This window comes from Polypterus senegalus, unplaced genomic scaffold (assembly GCF_016835505.1).
Source record: "Polypterus senegalus isolate Bchr_013 unplaced genomic scaffold, ASM1683550v1 scaffold_3066, whole genome shotgun sequence".
In the NCBI taxonomy this organism is placed as follows: Eukaryota; Metazoa; Chordata; class Cladistia; order Polypteriformes; family Polypteridae; genus Polypterus; species Polypterus senegalus.
The window spans coordinates 1-23,757 of record NW_024386583.1 but is presented as its reverse complement, the minus strand read 5'-3'; the positions used below and the strand labels follow the sequence as shown (position 1 = coordinate 23,757).

Genomic DNA, 23,757 nt, shown 5'->3' with positions numbered 1-23,757 from the left:
TGTGTGAATGAGGCCTTGGGGAGCAGTATTCCATGTTTTACACCCAATTAAAAAACCTTTAAAACCCTAAAGAACTTTTGCCCTCTACAATTGTAAATGAATTTTACCATCAGTTCTGCAAAACTTGCTTGTTTCTGCTCATCTGTAAATATAATAGAAAGGGACAGCCATCTTGACTGGTAAGACACACAGTTGGGACTCTGCTAGGTGAAGCCGGACCCCTTTTGCCTTAGACGTGGTCAGGCACATTGGAGCTAACAGCCAGCAGTCAGAATACATGGATACTCCTGTTCACCCAGAACCTTTTCACAATCAGCTGAGAGACTCCACCAGGTGAAGTGGACATAAATGCCTCCCACACAAGCTGACCAAGGGTGCAATCCAAATTATGACCCTTCTCCACCAGGCTTTTAATGAAGATGAAAATCCCCCCATGCCTGTGAGCAAATAATCTGGATAAAAATTAGCCCCTCTTACATATTTGCTGTTTAAGGAGTTACCCCCAAAAAATTCAGCCAAGGGTTTAAATTAGTCTGCTCCTTTCCTGATAATAATGTTGACTAGAAACAATTACAGCCACATCCCTATGCCCCACTCCAGTATTTTTAAGTTTTATACTCCATGCCCCCAACACCAACCTACTATGGAGTGCAGTTATGTGACAAGGCCATCATAATTAAAAAGAGGGTATTTCACAGAAGAGTCCACTGTAAACTGCACCTGCAAAGCCCCTAATCACACCATGATGGCACTGAGGTGTCAACGTCACTGTAGAGTGAACAGCTGCTATGACCCAACTGTTCTGTGGGCTGATGGCGAAGCTGAGCTTGTGCTCTGTTGTCTCATTTTTCCATTGAATGTGTGCAGTGCAGTTCATGCCTGGGTTGTTTTTCGTGTCGGCTTTGCTTCCAGAACACCAACTGCCCCACATCCCCACCCTGTTCATTTGCACAGCAAAAGCCATGCTGGAGTCTGGGGTGAGCGAGAGTGAGTACTCGTGGAAGTCTTGTCTGTCAATTAGAGGAAAGCGTCCCAAGTGCCTTGCGCCAGGCAGTGCCTCTCACAGGAGGCTGGCCTCCAGAGCCTACGTGTCCCTGGTGGAACGGGGGGTGCGGTTTCTCTCGATTGAGCTTTTGGCACGTACTTTGCGCACACTCTCCTGTGCCAGCTTATACTTGTTCTGCATGGCTTTGTGTTTGCGCCGTTGCTTTTCATTGCACCAGACACGCTCGCAATACTCCTCCACCCGAGGCAAGTTGGAAGGGCCAATCAACTGCATGATGTCCTTGAACCATGACCGAGTGGGACCTCCTCGGGCAGTGTGGCAAGGAGGTGGACGATACCCTGCCCCTGTCTCCTCTTCGGGGATGTTCTCCTTCCCAAGGAACTCCCCCAGGTTTTCTCCACGTAGCACCTCCAGAGAGATCCGCTGCAGCGTCTGAGTGAAGCCATGTTCTCGAGACTGGCACACGTAGCTGCCCTCATCCTGGCGGAAGAGTTTTCTGAAGAGCAAGCCGCGCTCAGTGGAGATCACACGGTCATCGGTCTTCACCTGGAGGAGATGACAAGAATGGGATAAAGTTGATTGTGGACCCTGAGCACACTTACCTGAGGAAGGAACTCTTGGAATAAGAAGGTAAAGACAAATACAGACACAGAAGGACACTCAATCCTTTTACCCTGTGGTCTGAAGGACCATACCAATGAATAAGAAGGGGCAGACTAAGAAGCACAAATCCTCAGGGTAGTGGAGGCTCTGGACTGGAAGACTCTCAGCTTCACTTCATCAGGCCAGTATTGTGCACCCACAACTCAGAAGGGCCAGACTGGTGAAGGGGAATGTGGATATTGGATGGCCTACTGAGAAATCCCAGCTTTACTACATATGTGGATTGGGGCTTGAGGTCCCTAAGGTCAGAGGGCACCATGGAAGTGGAATAACAAAGTGGGATTTCATTGATAGGCCACATTGGGTCACATGTCCTACTCAGGAGGACTCAATATGAAGACTGTTTAAGTCAGTGGCCAAACTTGAACTTTCTTATTTTCAGTTAACGTACCTACTGGACTCAAAGCCACTTTGGAAAAAGTAATGCCTGCCACTTCTCACCTCTTCCTTGAGGTCATCCTTCTGTATGAACCAGCTGATGCTCGCCTGTGGTGACTTGGGCACACACTCCAAGAAGGTGCTGTTGTTTTCTGTTCCAAACACGGTCTTCTCCTCAAGGGTGTCCAGGTCTTCAACTGTGGGGCAGAAAGTGTACTTATGTCCTCCTTTATGGGCACTTTACATAGACCTACATAGACCTACTTAGACTACCGACTGTTCTGACTGGAGGTAGTTAGCTAATTTATTTTAGGAAAATGTACAGAGAGAATAGACGAAGTTCAAGAACCAATGAGTAGGTGAAAACCAAATGTCAGAAAGATGATCAACCGAGCCCTAAGCACTAACCAGAAATCAAAGTCAACAGGGAATACACAAGAAGTTAAGAAAGAAACACGAAGATAGCATGCAAAAAAGTAGTAGCTTTTACTGGAAAAAAGCTCAGGTGACCCTTACACTGGAATGCTGGAGAAATTTGCGTTATTGACCCAGAAATAAACGTGTTGAGTACAGTATATATAAAAACCCTTTTCCCCTTATATTTTCATATCATCTGCAACCTACAGTGCAGGGACTACAACTCCCATCATGCAGTAGGAGTGTACAGGGGCTAATAGGAGGACTCCTTTATCATATCACGCACAATGTTTAAATATCACTTGCAAAAGCAGGATCTCATCTAACGCTGCAGCTACTACTTTGGATTACTTTTTTACTCTAGAGGTAAGTCATTTTATGTCACCATCTTTGTGTTTAGCCATGTTGAATTTCCAAATGACACTTGTCCCCGTTTATTTTCATTCTGACCCTTTTTGAACGAATTTACATATCCAAAAGGGCGTACAATGCTGCCAAACCCTTGAAGAGCAATGTTTTTGGATTTCCACCACTAAACAAATTTAAAAATTACCGAATATTCTTTTTTTGTGAGTTTTGCAGTTGCAAAATCACAGGCAAAGCACATTTTAACATCAATTTCATGAACGAAAACTCATCATTTTTGCTCATTGCTGCCCATCATACTTTTGTTATTTTACATAACATACAATGTAAGATTCAGACCACCAGACAAGGGCAGTGGTGGCAGGTGTGTGTCGGTCAAAGGTGCAGACAGCAATTCCATTGCACTGTGTACATGTGACAGTAACCCTGATATGACTGATGACACTACATCTGGGAAAAGCTGACGTTACCATATCATTATCGAGTGCAATTGGACTACACCACAGTGAAACAGAAGAAAGTGTGATTTCTTGAGCACATGCTGCTGTTCAGAATATGGTAGAAGAACAGTGGAGGACAGCATTAGTAATTGTTACTGTTACTGTCGGTAGATATTTATTCAAGTCCATTTTGTGATGGGCTTGTGATTTTAGATATGAGATCCTAATCCTAACCCTAACCCTAAGGCATTGTGACTTGTATCAGTTTTAAATCAACTCGGAATCACCTTTGAATAAACCGGCTAATAATGTAAACTCCATACCCCCAAGCCCCACTGAAGACACCCCATTGCAGATTCTTTCCACAGTTCATGCTCTATCGCTTTGTTTGCCTCTAACCCATTCTTTATCTCATGCCCATTGTCACTATACCTCATGTCCCACTTTGTCCTGTCCTCTCATATATCCTGCCCTTTGCTTCATGCCAGTGTTCACCTGAACGTGCTCTCCATTCTATTCATCCTGCACTCAAACCTCACCCTATGCCTGCCCGTTCCTGCATTTCTCTCCTGTGCCTGTCAACACCTGTACTTCATGCCATGTTCTTCTATTCCCACACTTTGCTTCATGTCTCCATGTACCCCCATGTTCTTCTGTACCTACCCTGCTTCATGCCGATCTGTACCCATATTTTCCCCTGTGCCCACCTATACCTATTTTCCATTTGCAGACTACATGTCAGCTGTTAACTCTGCTTCTTCAGATTTTTTTTCACCCACAATGGTTGCCACTCCTTACCACTTAGGTTCTGATCCAGGCACTGATGTATGGGGTTCCCAGAACGTATATCCTGCCGACGGAAGCGTCTCTTGTTGTAGGGCTGATAGCGAGTACAGGAGACCCCATCCCAGGCACAATAAGGGTCCCTTGCCAGGCAGCACTCAGCACAGGCCTTTCCATAGGTCTCGCACCGGTGCAGCCTCACCTGGGCCACACCAACCAAGGAACCAACATACAGAGTTTGCTGAAAAAGAGCCAAGATGGACAGCACTTGATTTTGGGTCAACAGGAAACTCTAACACAAACCCAGCAGTGCCCTGAGCACAAAAAGATGTCAGCATCTGGCATTCTACTTACCCTCTTGACCGAGATCTCCATGGAGGTGATGGGCATTGGGTCCTGGAATGGGATGGGATAGAAAGAGAGAAGTGAATGAGTGAATTCTGCCTACACTGATGTCTACCTTCTAGAGGCTTTGCATGTTTGGTCCTTCCTTTACCTTGAAGACCTGCATCTCCTCTAGGGTGACTTCCTCCAGCTGGTCAGAGTTGTCACGGTGCAAGGTGATCATTTTCAGCACTGAGCCCACGTCTGGTGATCATGAGAGGATTAGAGAAACAAGGCTGGAGTTAGAATACATTAACAGCAGGGACTTGAGGAATAAATAAAGAGAGGCATGCCTGATTATTAGTCTTCACGACTGTGGACAACTGAAGAATCTCATACTTCATGGAGGTAAATCATGCAATTTGGCAATCACAAGGCCAATGATTCCCGGAGTCTCAGTGAGCCAATTATCTTCTCACAAGTGACCTCACCTGTGCCAATAAACATGACATCATACTGGCCATCCTCTGCTTCCACTCGATCCACCACCATCTGTCGCAGCTGGTACTCCACATTGGTCTTGACAAGGATGGGCTGCCCCAGTGCAGGGTACACAGGCTGGTACATGAGCGGGTGACTTCGGGCAAAGTGCAGGACAGCATCTGGGTAGTCCTTGGTGCTACCAAATTGTCGACCTGGCTGGTTGGTGATCTTGCTGGGACACTGTAAAGGCAAAGCAGATTGTTTGACCTGGCACAGGATGAGCCAAGATGCAACTACATAAAAATGAAATGTCATTAAGTAACTGGAGGCCTTGCACAAGAGACATCCTAATTTAGGCATGAGGCAGAGGAAAACAATCTGCATAAGTAATCTACTGGAAGACTGGAGCAGTGGCCTGCTGTCAAAGTGATGTCTGTGTCCTGGGGGGACACTTAGGCAAATGGTACCCCCCACCCTGCAAACCTAATAATTTACTGCAGATGCAGCCCTTAATTGGACCCCCAACTGTGAAACAGTGTCAACACTTTACAATTAATGCAATACAAATTTAACCCATTGTTACCTGATTGGGAATGCAGATGTGGGGTCAGGCAGCACACAGCACATCTGTGGCATGTAATGCAAAATGCAACAAAAGACAGACTTTCTTGGGATTTCAGAAGGGATTTTTGTTGTTGTTGATCTGACTACTCTGTGCTGACTACTATCGTTTCCATCGGGGCCTGAAAGGCTTCATTGCCTGCATCTCGTTCACGCTCTGTTCATTGGTGCTCTCCAAGGACTTGTTTTTGGCTCTGCCTCTTCTTTCTCAGGGTTTGCAATCTGTAATGCAGGTGTTTCCCCATTGGTGCCCATCTCAATCCTCATCAATACCCAAATATCACCCTGCGCTGTCACTTTCTGGCTCACCAAGGCTAGTCATTTGTCATCTTGACATCACTCACATCAGCTCAGTTCCAGATGTCTGCTCAAAGGACGTGCTCTACAGCCTTCCTATGTTTTCTAATCCATTAAATATAAACCTTGTGGAGTGCCAAAAAAAAAAAGTCACCAATATGTGTGCCAGCTTGGTAGTGCACTAATGTGGTGTGGGTCCAAAGTGATGGCACTCTACCCAGCTTCTACTTCCAGTGAGGGATTTGAGTGTTTGAGAATGTCTGCGAGTACTTGTACTGCTTGCCTGTATGAATGTGCATATGGATGAGTGCTTTTGTGGTTTTGCTTGCATTTAAATGTGTTAGTGCGGATGTGTGCATACTATGTGTGTAAATACATTATACTAGCCGAAGCCCACCGTACCATACAGTGGTGTAAGAATAGGAATGGAAAACGGTGAGAAAGGAATTCAGTATAAGAAAGGCTTAGGAAACCACCGTCACAGTAGAACGAAAATAGCAAGGAGCGAAACCAATGTCAATGGTCGAGAGAGTACCTTCCTGTAGCAGGCCACGGAAAACATAAACATATATAGATAGACGCCACTTTCACTGTGTTGCCCAGTCGACACGATAAGTCAGAGCATCTGCCCTATTGCGAGTGGTAAAAGTGGTAAAAGTGCCATTTAAACTAATACAGGTAGAAATACAGGTAATATATACAGGTAATACAGGTAGAAAACCGGGTTTTCTGATGAAAAAACAATAACGTTTTAAACAGTATCGTTTACATACAATAGATTTTGGCGAATCGTTTACATGCAATTATTTATATCCATTTATACACTAATAATGGAAATTAATAATAATAATAATTATTATTAGATAGATAGATATTATTATTATTAAATAATTCCTCCCGTATAAGTAACATTTCTCGGACTGCTTTCTTCCATCTCCAAAACATTTCTAGACTGTTCTTACGCAACACAGTTCTAAAGTATTGGTTAATGCCCAAGTCACCTCACGTATAGATTACTGTAATGGTATTCTATCTGTCATCCCACAAAAACGTATCCATCGCTTACAATTTATTCAATATTCTGCTGCCAGGATAATAACCTGCTGTTCTAAATCCACTGAACATACTACACCTATTCTCTCTCAACTTCACTGGCTCCCTGTTAACTACAGAATACATTAGAAAATACTGCTCTTAACATTTAAAGCTCTCCACAACCTCACTGATCTCCTACAGACTTACACTCCCGCTCGCTCACTCAGATCCTCATATGTAGCTCTACTTTCTGTACCGCACATCAGACTCAGTGCTATGGGAGCTCGAGCGTCTCTCATAGTGCTCCTCAACTCTGGAACTCTCTTCTCTCTCATATACGTCAGCTCAATTCAATAACACATTTTAAAACTATCCTCAAATCTTATCTTTTGAAACTGGCATACCAATTGTGAATTTTGCACTGTTACTGCCAGTTATCCTTGTTTTATTTGCTAATTATTGCTGTTTGATCGAGAGCGACAGTGGACACGGAAGTAGGATTAGAGATGGCGGGCGGGGCTCTGTCATGCGTATCCCATGCGAGGCTCTGTGAGTTGGCGGGCGTGGCTCTCAGTCTTGTTTACCCTTAGTTAGAGTTGCTGGGCGGGGCTCTGTCAAGCGTATCTCATGGTCTTAGAGTTGGCGGGCAGGGCTCTGTGAGTTGGCGGGCGTGGCTCTCTGTCTTGCTTGTGCTCACTGTTTTGCGTGCCCTTAGTGAATTATATATATATAGATATTATATAGCCAAAGCTATACTGGGAACCTTGCCCAGCCGGGATTCCCACAGTATGGAAGGACAGGGCGAGACAGTTTACGCAGGGCATTATTTCCCCCAGAAAACTAGATGGCAGTCCTCTTGGACTGTGGCATTGCCATGGTTACCCACAGGTCATCTTGGTAATTGGAGTCTGCCAGCTCAGCCCTATTGAGTTCTGCGGGTAATGGTAAAGCTCACTGAGAGAATTAGCAAATCTTGATGGGTTGGGCTCCAACTTCATCCAGAGATGCTTCCAGGCCACAGCTTCGGAGCACCAGAATTACTCCTGGGTGTACAGTTGTATAAAAGGAGCAGCCCTGATTCACTCTGGGATATATCATATTTATGATCAACAATCTTGAAATAGCATAAAGGGACACTTCAAATGCCTATATTAACTATGCCCATTTTTTAAAGGTTTTGTGAAAAGCATTAAGTTTGACCCTTTGTATACCATTGGGGGGGAACCGTGGCCTGCACAACTTCAAGTCCTTCTAATAATTTTTGTTGCAGACACCTATTGGTTGTTTTACTCTTTATCAAAGGGTGTCATTTTATGTAAAAAATATATTCCAAAATGTCCAACAAAAGGAGGGGGTTTCAGGTCTACAGGGCCAAAATGGGGGGTGGGGGTCCCAAAAAGCTTGCATAATTAGACAAGAAGACAAGTTGAATGGTATATCACATGTAAGGGGTTTGCATGTCACAGACAGAACTATACAAATGATTAAAAGATAGTGAACAGGGAAGAATGGCAGGATACCAAAAATGAACTCACCACTCCAGGCCGTGGGTAGGGAACCCTGCCCTCAAAGGGGCTCCATTGGTGATTGGGACCCTCTTTATGCGAGAAAGGGCCATTGAAGGCCTCACGTATGTCAGCCATGCGGTACACACAGACAGCAAAGCCTTTGAATACATTGCTGAAAAATAACAGAAAAGAAAATCAGAGTAGAAAACCTTTGACAGCTTTCCAGAGTGACCAGGATGGTTGGCTACAGAGAAATGTCTTTGCTTTTGTAAATCATGATGTTGAGTGGCTGATGGGCTCTTCCATAGCTCTCCTCTTTTGTGCTCCCTGAGACAAACCCTTACCACTGGACAGCCACACAGCAGTGTGCCTCCTAGGCCTGGACTGGGATCTTGGTGTTGACCAAAGTCCTCAGACTCACCCCAGGAGTGTATCTGATTTTTTTTTTTACTGTCTCTCTCTCTCTGCTGCTGGCAGTTTTAGGTAGTCCATGCACTTGCCACCAGCAAGCACACTTCAGTTTTTTCACATGCTAGAGTCTCCATTGACTTCTTGACTATTATCCAGAGAATCTGTGTTTAGAACACAAACCACTTTATGAAGACTCCATGTTGATGTCACCCAAACTCTGCAGTCAGACAATACATCAGAGGAGTGCGATCAAACTCTGTCAGCCGGGCCCATACTCAGCTCATTTATCTCATTCTAAAAAATAAAAGGCAGCCTTACAGTATATGCTGGTGCCGAGTTCATAAGGCAGCTCAGCTTTATGCTTACCTTATGGTGCTAAAAAGTGCATAGACCTCTGGGTTTTTCTCATCCTTGGTCCTCAACAGAAAGACATCCTCTAAAAAGCAGACAAGTCATAATGTCATTCAGTGAAATCTGATGGCAGGTCACAAACCCACCCACTCCTTCCCCTGGCATTCCTCTTACCCAGCTCATCAAAGTGAGTATCTATCCCATGAGGCCCTGGGACTGAACACACCAGCCGGGCCTTGATGAACGTGCTCCACTTGTTTACCAGCACTCTCTGGCCTCCTACATCATTCTGAAAGGCATAAAATAAGATGCACGTCTTAATTAAGGAAGGGATGGGAACATGGCAGCCCTTACAAAACCTCACTTGCATGAAGGTGACATTTCCTTTGAGCCAAATAGTAGCAAAACACCAGGAGCTGTAAGAAGCCCTGGACTTTGTGACATGAAGGATAACATCCTAGCCGGTCATAACAAAGGAAACAAAACTGAATAGTATAGCAGAACAACACTACAGGGCACATGCAGGACATGCACAGTGATACTGATTGTCTCATCTGAAATAACTTCTACTGAATAGAGAGCTTAAAACAATGGACAGAATCAGAAGATTGGTAAGCAAAACCAGAAAAGAAGAACACCAGGAAACACAATAATGAGCACACATCTCTGCCATCTCCACTGAATGTCATGCATGTTTGGCAAACACACCCACAAACTTTGCTCTGTCCCATCTATGGAGTGAGAAAAAGTATCCGTTTAGTTGTCTGACCAACAGGATTGTGCTAAAGTATGAGGAACTGCTTTAAATGAAGGGCCAAGATTGTCTCTGTTGTGCCCTCACTATTAACTGCATTACACCAGAAGATCAACATGGAGAAAGCAAGACGGCAGTGGGAGAACAGGGTCTCGCATATATAGAGACATTCATCCATCTAGCCATCCATTCATTTTCCAAACCTGCTTATCAAGAGCCGGGTTGTGTTAAAGTTAGAGCCTTGACTTCAGATCCTGTGGAGTTTATACAGTGCATTCTTCTTGTGTCTCTATTAGTTTTCTCAGGGTACTCCAATTATTTCCCAAATGCCAAAGATGTTCTGTTCTGCCTAAATCAGCACAGGATGAATCAGAGCCAAAGTTTGCATACCTTGACATGGACTGGTAGCCCATCCAGAGGTGGTTACTGCCTTGTGTCCAATGGCTGTAACCCCCAGCACTCTCAATTTGAACAGAATTGGGTAATTAAAATGAAGAATGAATGTACAGAGCAGCAGGAGCCCTCATACTAACCACAGTAGAGAGCCACTTAGCACACACCACAGCAAGAGGGACAATAAAGCTAAACGGCTGACCATCCTCATCAGTGGGCCAACTGAATTTGCCAGCAATTACTGGCTGTCAAAGTTCATTCCTACTCACTAAGTGATCCAGGCCCAGAGCCGGGTTAAAACAGTAGGACAGTGGATCTTCAAAGGCGTGTTGTTCTCTCTTCCAGGAGGGGACCAAACGCATTTAAAGATGGACACACTTAAAGGGGGACCTGCCACACAAGAGGGCACACATCACATCCAGCCACATGATATAGGGTCAGCCTAAAAGTAGGACTCCAGAAGAGGAATGCCTGATTGACATCTGACACGAAGGAGGAAGTGACTCCACCAGGGACACACCAGATTAGGATTTTAAAAAAAGACAAGGTCCGATTCAGATAAGGCATCTTCAAACAAACTTAGTTACACTCATTTCTGTTATTGAAGGCCAGCTCTGATAAACGGACATGTCTATGGGATTGGATTGGTAAGGCTTGTCCTTAATTCTGTTTTAATAAAAGATAATCCTATGACTGGAGAGGAAGCACACTAAGAACGGAGCTTCTTAAGATCCCCCTAGCAGTCACATAGCCATTTATTCCTCTGTTCATTTTGTCAACTGCCTTAGTCCTGATCAGACTCATGTGAGGTCAGTGCCCAGATAGGTCATTAGTCCATCACAGGACATACCTGTGCACAACCATTATTTTAGAGTCACCAGTTTGATTATGTGTCTTCAAAAACAAAGACCTCAAAGGAAACTCAGTTCAAAAACATGTGGCCCATGTGCATTGAGGAAAAAATGCAATTCGTTGGACCATCACGTCACCTAGAAATGACCCAATATTTACTTTATATAGCACCTTTGAGGTTAGATCACTCCCAAATGGCTTTACCGCTGATATTCGCCATGGTGGTGAGTGTTGCTGTTCCTCTCTTCCACAAGACCAGACCACAATGTCCAGGTGTACAACCAGTGCCTGAGCCCCCACTGCAAGTGAAAAGAGGCTAGCGTTCTGTTTTAGCGCATTCCCTGCCACCTGCTAGCACTAACAATTCAAAATTTCCCCAGCAGGGGACGCTGACTGATAGGAAGAATCGCAGCTAAGAACAAGACGTGATCCGGAAACAGCAATGGGTGGAAATAAGAAAAGCACTGGTGCCAGAAAGCCATTTCATCACAGACCAGATCTTCTGATGCAGTCACTCAGAGGTCTGTGACGTCTAAACAGGCCACTCCAAGGAGGAGATGCACAGACAGCTGTGACTTCAGGGAGACACCTGCTTCCTGTGTGGAAACAGCTGGGAAAACAAAGCCACGTGCATCAGAAAGTGAAGGAAGGGCCTGTCAACTCCAACTCTGTCAGAAGTGAAAGGACTGCAATCTCATCTCGCTGCCAAGGATGGGGATGCCACGATTCAGTGCACAGGAAAATTTCATATTAGGAAGGTCAAATCAGCCCATTAATCAATGAAGATTAGCACCACTGCAAGGATGAAAGGGTAGCGTCATGTCATACTCTTGTTTACTTTGTACCATACTGTACTGAGCTAGTGCTGTCTGTGGAAGTGTTATAATATAATATAACATGGCAGAGAGCCATAATGAAACACAATGTAACAACATAATACAATCGGCACCGGGTTCAAGAAAGAAAACAGCCCTGGACAAGGCACCAGTCTATCGCAGGGCCCCCTCACACACACACACAGACACAGAAATGGGAACATATTAAGACCCCTTCACTTTCTGCACACTTTACTGTGTTGTGGATTTAATATTACATGGATGAATCAGCCATTTTTGACCTTCAATCTACATTTCATAATGCTTAATGACCAAGTGCAAACATGTTTTCGGAAAAGTTTATAAATTTATTACAAATCAAAAACTGAAACTGAATTTCCCCTTGGGATTAATAAAGTATCTATTTCTATCTCTCATTCAAACAAGAATTAAGACCCTTAATGCAGTACTTTGTAGAAACCCCTTTGGCAGTAATTATAGCTTCCTGTCTTCTTGAGTAAGTCTCTACAAGTTTTGTACATTTGGATTTGGGAAGTTTATCCCATTCTTCCTGGCAAGCTCTGTTAGGCTGAATGTAAAAAGCCATTGTCAGTTCTCTGCACTGATGTTCTGTGGGATATATGTCTGGGCTTCAGGGTTGTCTTGGTTTTATTCTCCGGGTCATTGTCTTGCTGAAGGGTGAACTGGGGCAGGTTTTCTTCAAGAACCTCTTGATATTTGGCTGCATCCATCTCCATGGGGATGGTATTAGGCAGGTGATGAGCCGTGCCTAGTCTTCACCATGCACAGTGCTTTGAGTTCTCCCCAAAGGGTTCTGTTTTTGTGTCATCTTTCCCAGAAACTCTTTTCCCTCTTCTCCCTGTTACACTGTCATATGCTATTTACTCCAGAGTGGCTTCAATCCAGTCACCTTACCATAAATGCCTGATTGATGGATTGCCATTAAGGTGGTTGTCCTTCCTGAGAGATTCTTCCATCTCAGCTGACCATTAGAGATCCTGGCCATCTCCCTGAACAGGAACCAAATGGTCCTTCTTGCCTGGTTACTCAATTAGGCTGGATGGTCAATTGTAGGAAGAGGCCTTGACTCCAATTTTTGAGATCACTGTACTCCTAGGAACATTCACAGCATTAGGAATGGCTTGATAACCCTGCCCTGATCTATTATGGAGGTCTACATGGAATTTCTTGGCCTTCAGGACTTTGTTTTCTGTCCTGACATGCAGTTTGAATTGTAGGAGCTCCTATACGCAGGCATGTGCCTTCCTAAATGACGTCCTATCAATGTAATTTGCCACAGATGGACTCCAAACACATTCTAGACACAACTCTAGATGAAGGATACAACATGAACACAATTTAGAACAGGTCTGAACACTTCTAAGTATGAGAGATTTCAGTTTTCGATTTTTAACAGATCTGGAAACCTTTCTAAAAATAAGATTTCACTTTGTCATTGTGGGTTATTGAGTGTAGATTCACCGGCGAAAATGGCAAATGTATCCATTTAAAATTAAATCTATTGTACAATGCAATAAAGTCTGCCGAAAGTGTAGGGGCCTGAATACTTTCTGAATCCACTGCAGTATATTAAAACATGATTTTGCTTTAGTTCCATGTCTGACATTTCAGATGTACCCCAAATCCACTACCTTTTCGACCTCGCTGTCAAACGTCTGCTCTGCACCACAAGGATGACGCTTACTCCTAAAATCAACTCCCCAGAATCACTTCGGATATACCTAAGAATGGCATCTAAGATATACATTTCCATCCTTGTGACCAATTAGAGTGTCTTTCCATAAAAACAAGAAAATCGTTGGTAGTTTATCTTTCACCAGTGGCAGCATTTTTAGCACAGGACACCAAAGTCTTAACGATAAGACAGGGAAGAGTTAATGGATCCAATGAACTTCCTTATATCTGTCAAACTGGGAACTGTAATCAATAATTTCGATAGTTCAGGAGAGTGTTCCCTTCATCTTCCATAATGTACAGAAGAGATCTTTCTCTTGAACAAGATGGTGACAACATGCCATCAAATGACACATATACGGTTGATACAGAAAAATCCTCCACAGACTAAAAACATGCAACCTGAGACCACACAATGACCTCACTTTAAAAAAAGCAACTTGAGAAAATATAGAAGAATAAAATTAAATTACCAAAAGACCAAAACAAGTGAAAAAATGTTCAGAACCAGATCAAAAATTGAATTCACACATGAACCTGACAGCCCATATTGAGCTCCTTGGCCCAACCTCAACAATGACACTCAAGCCTCCCACAGTGACTTTGAGGATGACCCTTGGGCACATCTTCCAATGTCATTCTCTTCATTTAAGCCCAAAACATGCCTCTCAGGAGTGACCCCCTAAAGTCAGAATGAACGTCTCTGCCCTGCTGTCAGAGTCACAATTTGTACCACTTCCAGCATGGCACTCTAGACAATCAGATCTCAAAATGGACCCCTCTGTTCCATTTCAGAGCGACACTAAGGACACACACCCCTTAAAGGAAGTTTGATTTCCTTAAAGTTTGTTTAGCTGTGTTTAAATACCCTTTTTCAAATGAACATTAAATACAGTTCATTTCATGTATTCCATTCCTGCTAGAACATTACCCCACACACACATGCACACTCAGACACAATTACACAGGAGATGTGGTCAGTGGACTCACCGCACAGACTCGGCCCACCCGGCTGTGGATGGCACCAGACTCCTTGCCAGCCTCCATGGCTTTCTCCGTGAAGAAGAAATAGACCTTGTCATTGTCACGGTCGTCATTATCCGGGATCAGATGGGCTGCCACAAACTTGGGATCTGCAAGCATCAGATGTGTGTTCAATATTAGATATTAGAGAATGAATGGAGAAGCTCATCCCTCAATGAGGACCATGTAAACATGTACGGGGATTAATAACATAACATGCCACCCTCAGACGGACTTAATTCGATTAAGCGATGATGGGAACTTGAGTCAATCTCAGCAGCGTCAGTGGGAAACAACTCAGATGGGGGCACCAGTCCATCACACCTGTTTGTGTTCCCACATAACACCTAACATTACATTAAAGTTCATGAATTGCTCTGCAAACGTCTGGAACGTTTTTGTAACATTTAACCTGAAGTTATAGACAAACCAATCTAAATCCATGATGCAGGGAGATTCACTCGAAAGAGGCCCTGAATATTCTGAAATAACTCTCGCTAGGACGAAGCAATCTGAACGAAACAACATGCAATGTGCTCCTCAGTACGTGGAGCTTCGAGCAAGCCCAGATGCCCCTGCATTGGAGTGATGAGTTAGGCACCGGACAGCTGTCGTGACGTTTAACCTCCGTTTGCAACTTCTGGGTGCATACTGCCTGTACCCCTTCACTCAGTCAATCAACTTCTCATCAGGATGGTGGTGTACGGTATTGAGCAGCATGTCTTCGTGGTGCAAACCTATTGGGTCACCACTTCGTTTAAGCGATGTCAGAATCAACTGGATGATCATGAGTTAACAGAAGGCTACTTCCAGCAAGATGGAGCAATGTGTCAAACATCGGCATGGAGCATGGCAGAAATCGAGTCCTTCTTCGGCAACAGGGTAATTTCAAAAGGGCTTTGGCCATCATGGTCGCTGGATCCGACACCATCAGACTTCTTCCTTTGGGGTATATTCAAAGGAAAAGTCTAATCGGAACAAGTCTCACACTGTGGAAGATCTGAAGGAAAACATTCAACGTGAATTTGCTGCTATTCCCCCTGGGATGCTTGCCAATACATTCAGGAACATGGAGCGCCACGTTGAAATGTTTCTGGCAGGAAACGGAAATCACTTCCAGCATCACATGTAATGCAATCGATTACACGTACGTCAACGTATATAGCATATTTTTTTGGTTCTGATTGCTTCATCCTAACGGGAGTTACAACAGAATATTCGGGGCCTCTTTCGAGTGAATCTCCCTGTATAATAAAACAATAAGGTCTTTGTGGCCAGTCCAGTCTGATTGGTCAGTCTGGCTTTGGCCTGACTGGTCAATTTGGTTTTGGTGGTGTCACAAAAGGGGAGGAGCGAATGTGAGATGTAAGAGGAGGAGTAAAGACGCAAAGTATGAAACGATGTTGGGGGCAAGAAAGGCACCTCGAAAATAATGACTAAGGTTCAGAAACAGACTTTACGGGAACTCATACACGGGCTGAGCACGTTGTCCACACAGTGGTCGCCCAGTGGCTGCCTGACACGTCCCACCTCTGCACTTCTCTTCTTGTCTGCATTGGCGACTGTTAACACACTCCCCTCATTGATCACAGTCAGCACCCCTGTGTGAAACCCTCAAAAGCAACTGAACTACAGCAACCCTTTAAGACTTCACAAGCCAGATCCTCTGGCCACACATGTGTTTTGGCTTCAGACATATTAGTACATCTTGAGATTGCAGCCTTTCTCATACTGAAAATTATTTTTTTCCCAACATAAAAGCTACATTTTCTGGCAACAAAAAACAAAAAAAAAACAAATTGAGTTTCACATCCAAAGCCATCTGGAATTAACATTTCTTAGCCATCAGTTCCAGAGTATCCCTCCATAACACACACCCACACACACAGACACTGTGGCACACTCACTAGGGGGTGACTCACCATGCAGCACACGCTGGTCTGTCTCCGTCCTCATGGCAGAGCGGCTGCCCAGACTGCGGAAGATCACGGGGTCCCGACCCAGGAAGTCTGCTGTGAGGCCTGTGTAAAGCTCTCCTCCTGCCAGGGAAGTCAAAGAGAACAACTGAAGAGCAAACCTCGCTCAGTCCACCAAGTTCTCACTCCTGTCATATTTTATCCTATTCATCCAGTTCCGGTTGTAGGCCTATCCCAGCAGAACTGCATGCAAAGGCGATAACAAGCTCTGTCAATCGCAGGCCCAATTCAACATTGCCAATTAACCTAAAAACACACACTCTTTACCTCCTGATTTACAAAAGTGAGTTTTTGAAATTTTTGCTAAATTCACCCGAGTATTAACAGTTTGTGACATCCATTTGATTTTTATCTGAGGAAATGTACGGCTGAAATCATCTCCAAACACCAGCGAAATTAGGAATTCAGTCATCATTTAACTAAATCAAGATGGTAAACAATGAGAGACACAAGAGTGGATGTTCTGCAGGGGTATGCCTGGATTTATACCAACATGATGAGGAGCTGGCAGAGGTACCAAGAAATTAAGAAGGCATGAAGCAGATGAATACCCCGACTTATAAGACCTGGGAACTCTGAGCCGGAAAAGACACAAGTGCAGGCCTCTGGCCTAGGATTGTTCTTGCCTTTTTTCTGATGTTTTACTGGGATAGGCTCCAGCTTCAATGTGACTCTGAATGGATAAAATGGATAAATCAATGAGAGGTAATGAAAAAGAAGGTGAAGAAAAAAAATACATATGTCATCGGTTTGGTGCAGCCTGCTCTTCTGAAGGTGTAGTACTTTATTATTTTACTTTCATTTTAACTCAATTTACAACGTCTCCTTCAAACCTGTGTTTAATGAGTACAAATCAATCCGTTAAAAAACGGTTTATTGATGGGACAAAAAAAAAAAAAAGTTTGCAAAGCACAAAAAAAATTAAAATAAATTCCATTAGACTAAATGCTATTTCATACACTCTGGTGCCATCTAAATACAGTACCTATATGTGATACAGTATGTGCCAAATAATACAAAGAGTACACAACACATGTTTTGCTCTTTTTGGGGTTCCTCAGGTGTACGCACTTTTGCATCCCCTCGCGGGGACTGAACCTTGGGCATCAGCACCCGAGGCGAAGCCACTGACATTGTGCCACTTGACATGATGAAGATTGGAGAATTACATTGCTAGGTCTGAACCTGAATCTGATTATTTGGGTGGTTACCAATCAGGTAATTCTTTTGGTGACCAACCACCATGGCGCAACGTCAGAGGCTTTGCCTCAGGTGCTGATGTCCAAGGTTCAGTCCCCACGAGGGGATGCAAAACTTCACATACTTGCGAGCCCCAATAAGGGTGAAACACGTGTCATGTACTCTTTGTATTATTTGCCAGATACCTTGCAACATACTGTATCTATGATCTGCTTCTCGCAACTGAGAGGACGTGGTGGATGTTTGCCCAATTGGCCGACCAACCATAAGCGTTACCTGGTAGGTAACCACCCAATAAAACAGATTGCGACTCAGACCTAAGATTGTAATACCTATATGTACAAAGACAGTAAACCAAAAACCAGAGGTTTTGAAGTACATTTAGGGCAAAGAATAGGAGACCCCCCCGAGTAAGGACTGGTCCAAAGTGGAGTGACATGTGGAGACTGGGTGCTATTCTCATGCACTGTGGCATGGCATCAGAAGAGGAATGATTTCCTGTGCAAATCAAACTGCTCCACCTGAGAGGTCATAGAATAGACAGTAGTTGGAGTGCCTGGACCAAGACAATTGGCACAGCCAACCTGGCAAAGGAACCAAACTCATTAGGGCTTTCATGGTTGTGTTTGGGAATTGTTTTGTTGCTCCTAAAGTTTAATCATTTATGGTGATTTCATCTTGACGTGATTTACAGTACACGGTGGTCAATCTCTGTTCCTATCAGGCAGTAAGTCACCTGCTGTCATAGTGATGGCACCTCTTACTATGACACCTCCTACTCTGGAAGCATGCGATTCAAGAAGGTTGCTTGGATTGCACCATTGTCTATGTTGTCTCCAAATGCAAATCTGGTGGTCATATGTCCCAATGAAAAGCAGGACTCAGTCTGCTGGAGCTCGACGCTAAGTCCATTCACATGCAGCGATGGTAGGTGGTCAATGGCAGACATCACTAAATGAGTCAGGAATGGAGTAGCACATCTGGGTAGACAGGATCTGCAGCCATTTAAGTCTTCTGGGTGTGTTTTTAATAGGATTCCTTGTTTGGTTTTCTTTGAATTCATTTTTATTTATTTTTCACATTTTTCGTTTTATTGCATTGTTAATGGCGTGATTTACTGTTGTGCAAATTTCTAGAAATGCTTTCCTGTTCATTTAGCTTTTCTTATTTCATCCATCCATTTTCCAATCCGCTGAATCCGAACACAGGGTCACGGTGGTCTGCTGAAGCCAATCCCAGCCAACACAGGGCACAAGGCAGGAACCAATCCCGGGCAGGGTGCACACCCCACAACCAACCCACCAAGCACACACTAGGGCCAATTTAGAATCGCCAATCCACCTAACCTGCATGTCTTTGGACTGTGGGAGGAAACCAGAGCGCCTGGAGGAAACCCACGCAGACACGGGAGAACATGCAAACTCCACGCAGGAAGCGAACCCAGGTCTCCTAACTGCAAGGCAGCAGCGCTACCACTGTGCCACCGTAAAACCCCTTTTCTTATTTTTGGTTAGCCATTCCAAACCCCTGACTGAGAGTACCAGTTAGTTTAACTTCTAACGTGATTGTTGTCATCTGGCATTACATGGCGATTCATGAAGGCTACATAGCTAAAGATAGAAGACATGGACCAGCAGTCCTTCAGAGATGTTGCTCTTTGGGAATTTCTGAGTCTATCCCAACAGGCATGACTGCCGTACTGCAATCACTTTCATGTGGCTAATAAGAGCCACTATCTGATGACCTGGTCTCACAAAGACAAAAAACACGGTCGTGTGTATGTCAGATGAACATGTAATGCAGTGGCATTATAAACATCCTAAGCTCACCTTCTTCTCTGCAACCCTGTCCACCTTTTAATGGTGAGTGCAATATGTGGTCTTCTAGTGGTAGTGGACGTGAAAACCAATTTCACCAGTGTACGTATCCATGTTGTTCCTCATGCTGAACGGACCGCTGCTCTGAAGTGAATATTTCCTGACACAGGGTATAAATCTAAACTGGAAAATGGCACCGTTGTCCTAGCAGTGTCCATAAAAGTGAAAACGTAAGTGATCTTACCCTTCTGGTGCCTCTCAGTCGGCATCCCCAGCGAAGTCATTCATGGCTTTTCTACTTTTTGTAAGTTGCTACCTAGAAGCCTATTAATTCCGACTCAAGGCCACTTTACATGGATGCCTTTCAAAAGTACTTCACGGCACGGTGCCACTAGCATCCTTTCATGTTGCCCAGAGCAGTCTGTTGCTAATTCTTTCATGATGTAAAGCTCTCTATGATGCGTGAAAGGTGCTCCATAAAATAAAAAACAGATCTCCTAATTGATGTAGAGGAGCTTTCCAAGAATACGAAGCCAGCTGACATAATGGAAAAAAAAAAGAAAAAAAAACTCCTGACAAGGTAGAACATGATGGGGTAATTGAATTTGGAGGACGGCTTATTAAATCTGAAATCCTGTGGTCTCCTTCACACTGAGACGACTGTCTTGATGATCCCACTGTAATTACAGGCTTTTTATGTGGTTCATGTGGTGAGCTTTGTGACCCTGAAGAGTGGCCAGTAAATTATTTATTACTAATAAAAAGGTTGGGATTCATGCCGGGCCTGAAAGCTTCACACCTTTGTAAGCCCAGACACTTTGCTCAGGTTTCCCATCATTGACTGCTGCTTATAACACCTTCATGATACACAGTCATCTTCAAAAGAGATGGGCTGATCATCTCTTCGTGTTCCAAGTAGGGCCACCAAAGGACCCTAAAGCACCAAAAGGACCCCACTTGCGGAAATAAGTGCTTCCATAACACCCACCACTTTACAGAAATTCATGAGTGAAAAAAGATCCTGCGGGTAGCCATGAGGTCCCATAAATCTATTCATTGGTACAAAAATGATGGCACTTTTCCCTTATAATAACATGAGGTGTGGTTTTATCCTGTACAAGAGGCCAGCCTTAAAGAGAAGCTACAATGGAATATAATATAATGGAAGGATCTGCAGACTTTACCATTAAGGGGACAGCATTATAATGGATTGGCATGAGGGAACTGAATCTTACAGATTTATAACCCTGCTTATGTGTGGCCTCCAGCCACGTATCCTCAAACATCTATAGGCTGGTCTAGACCTGGTACAGTATAATGTAAAAGCTCATGGGAATGGCAGATGGAGCCCCAGGAGAGCGGCCCAAAGGGGTCGACAGGACTTTTCTTCCTCTAGAAGGGATCCCAAAGGCTGACCTCAAATTGAAGCTTAAGCATTTCTTCTAAACAATAGAATTGGCATGGGCTTGCCAGGAAGGTGAAAGATGAAAGGCCAGTATGGTTATGGAAAAAGGGTGTAAAGGTAGGAAGGTGTGTGCAAATATGAGGATCTTATTGTGGGCAAGTGTGCTCAACACCCCACGAATAGTCCGAACATCTTATTTTTTTTTTTTAGGTAGGCCCTAAGGGACTCTAAATGTTGTTATTGCGTTATATTTGTCACTCATCTTGTGTTGCCCTTCTTGTGCGTTTCATTTGTGCAAAAAAATCTCCTTTTTTATTTGCTTAGGCCTTCTTGGCTTTTCTTCTGTTGGGGACGTCCACAGTGTTTTGATTTTATTCATATTAATGTATAGCTACATTTTTTAAATTATTTTTTTTGTTAACGGGGCTGAATTTATTGGTTGTTGTGTTGAGGTTAATTTGCTCTGCCTCTTCTGTTCACATCCCGTCTCCTTCCAGGAAAAGGAGAATGTGACTAAACAGATCATTAAAAAAGGGCCTACTTCATCCAAACAATTACTGGAACCACCAACTCCTAAGCCAGCTGCTGATCGACAGGAAGAATTTCCAACCTGATGCCCTGATGCAATGAAGAGACACTTCCATAGTGAGAAGTCATACATGGAGTCTCCTGCTCTCTCCCACTGGTGGACCAGACAGTGGCCTGACCAACACACTCTATATAGAGTTAAATTTCTGACCTTAGCACCGTTCTACACTCATACCTACTGAGTCCACCTGATTTGTAGATTAGCACTTACCAGTGAAGGTGCTGGTGAAGGGTCTGCTGGGGTCATGGGGACACTTGCCACGGCCATTCTCCACACTTGCAAGATCAATTGAGAATGTATGCTGGAGAGCGAGAGAGAGAGAGAGAGAGAAAGACAGAATTAATTCACAGAGGCACTTCCAAACAAATCATTCCCACTTTCCCTTCCAAGCAGACGGCAATAAATGAAAGCCAACATCTGATCCAGTGATATACCAGAGGGCTGGAAGCAGATCTGAGGCAATGTGATTATGAGCATTGGGGTCTGAAAGCAAAGCAGACAAACAACTGGAAATGGGAGAGACAGCAGAGAGCGGGTATGGCTTCTTTCTTCAGTATGCTGAGAAACTGGGAATTCCCAGAGACCCAGCTGAGTTCTTGGCTGCTAAAGGTTACCAGAAGAATAATTAGAAAAAGCCTTGGAAAAATACCCCGTAGCACAATGCAGCCTCAGGAAGGCACTATAGAGGCCTGCAGCTGACTCTCAGTATAGCAGAAAGAATCAACCCCTCTAAGCCACAGAATGTTGCCTGGAGCCCTCAGTAGATGAGCATACATGGGATAAGGAGGTAAGCTGTCAATCTCTTTTATATAGAGCATTCATGGTGATTTCTATGCAGCTACATAATCATGGTAGTAGACGGGTCCACACGGCACTGGGAACTGAGCCTGCCATCTTGAACTTACCTGAGGAGCTCTTGCACTGTTACGTCACACATTGTCTCCAGTAAGGAGTTCCAAGTTCTATTGACTTATATTTCTCATTTATCTCTGTGCTACATAATTTAATGTCTTCTTCATGAATCATAAGTGAGAATCAGCTAGTGGACTGGATGGCAGCTGGTTGTGGTGAACCAGAAGTGTACCTTTGCATCTAAAACTCTTGGATATCCAGTCAGTTTTAGGTACCCTCCAACTGTCGGTAGCAATGGATTTCTCCATAGCGCTGCTAATGCTGCACTTAGCCCAGGGGATAGAATGGAGCCACTTGAGGTACCGTGGGCTTCTGGTGATAAATGATGACCATAGCCCATTCCAAGAGAAAATCCATAATACACTAGAAAGTCTGCAACTCATAGTTGGCTTGGAAAGACCCCTGGAAGAAATGGATCGCTTTGCCTACCTTTATGCAATTGTGGCCTTTATGGGTGGGGGGAAGGAACAAAAAACTAAACTGCAACAATAGAAAAGCCCTGGAGAAAAAATTCAATGCTGATGAAGTCTTCACATCTTTACTTTTGCCTAGAGACTGTAATGGAGTGAATGTGAATTAATAGATGAGCCTAAACGTCACACTTGCTTGAATATTTAATCAAAATCGTAGCCTTAAAAAAGGGTAGCAGACAACATTATAGGTGACCAGACCAGAGAGTTGGTTCATGATGCCAAAGACCCAGTTCTGTTCCTAACTCAGCTTCTAGGCAAAAAAAAACAAAATCAAACTACTCCTTCCCAAGTGAAAATTTCTAAATAAATAAATATTCCGATGTAAACCAGCTGTCACCTGCATAACTCTCCAGGAGTCCTGGAGGTCCATCATGCAGAGCAAATAAGCACTGAAATGACAGAGAAGTGAAGTGACGCAGCAAAACCACAAACTGGTGATCCCTGAGTGAAAATTAAAAACAAATAAATCTATCCAAGAAAAACAGATGTCAGCAGGCCTTCTGTGGACTGACCGACCAACCAAACATGGCCAGCCATCACACTGTATGACATTCCAGTGAGAATCAAAAATAAATAAGCCATCAAATAAAGTGCAGCTGTCTGGCCATTTCGGGGTTGGGGTGCCACGCACCCAAAGGTTTGTGCCCGATACACCCCGCCAACATTCCCTCAGGTGCCTCACAAGCCTCCTCTCCAAACACAAGGAGCTCTTTGAGAAGGTGTTCACTAGACGTCAAGAGACCCTTATT

General features: G+C 44.0%; 1 protein-coding gene across 1 annotated transcript; it reads right to left on the bottom strand.

The window, feature by feature from the left end:
- Positions 1-536: 536 nt before the first annotated feature.
- LOC120522755 (semaphorin-3G-like) lies at positions 537-22,560 on the bottom strand. Its single transcript, XM_039743486.1, has 14 exons — positions 22,529-22,560; positions 22,039-22,129; positions 21,834-21,924; positions 16,559-16,675; positions 14,604-14,746; positions 9,258-9,372; positions 9,099-9,168; positions 8,349-8,493; positions 4,869-5,100; positions 4,550-4,641; positions 4,408-4,449; positions 4,069-4,294; positions 2,111-2,244; positions 537-1,552 (listed from the first exon to the last, which is right to left on the bottom strand). Exons 1-14 carry the CDS (start codon positions 22,558-22,560, stop codon positions 1,085-1,087), a joined length of 1,998 nt encoding a protein of 665 aa, XP_039599420.1. The 3' UTR covers positions 537-1,084.
- Between the last annotated feature and the right edge of the window lie 1,197 nt (positions 22,561-23,757).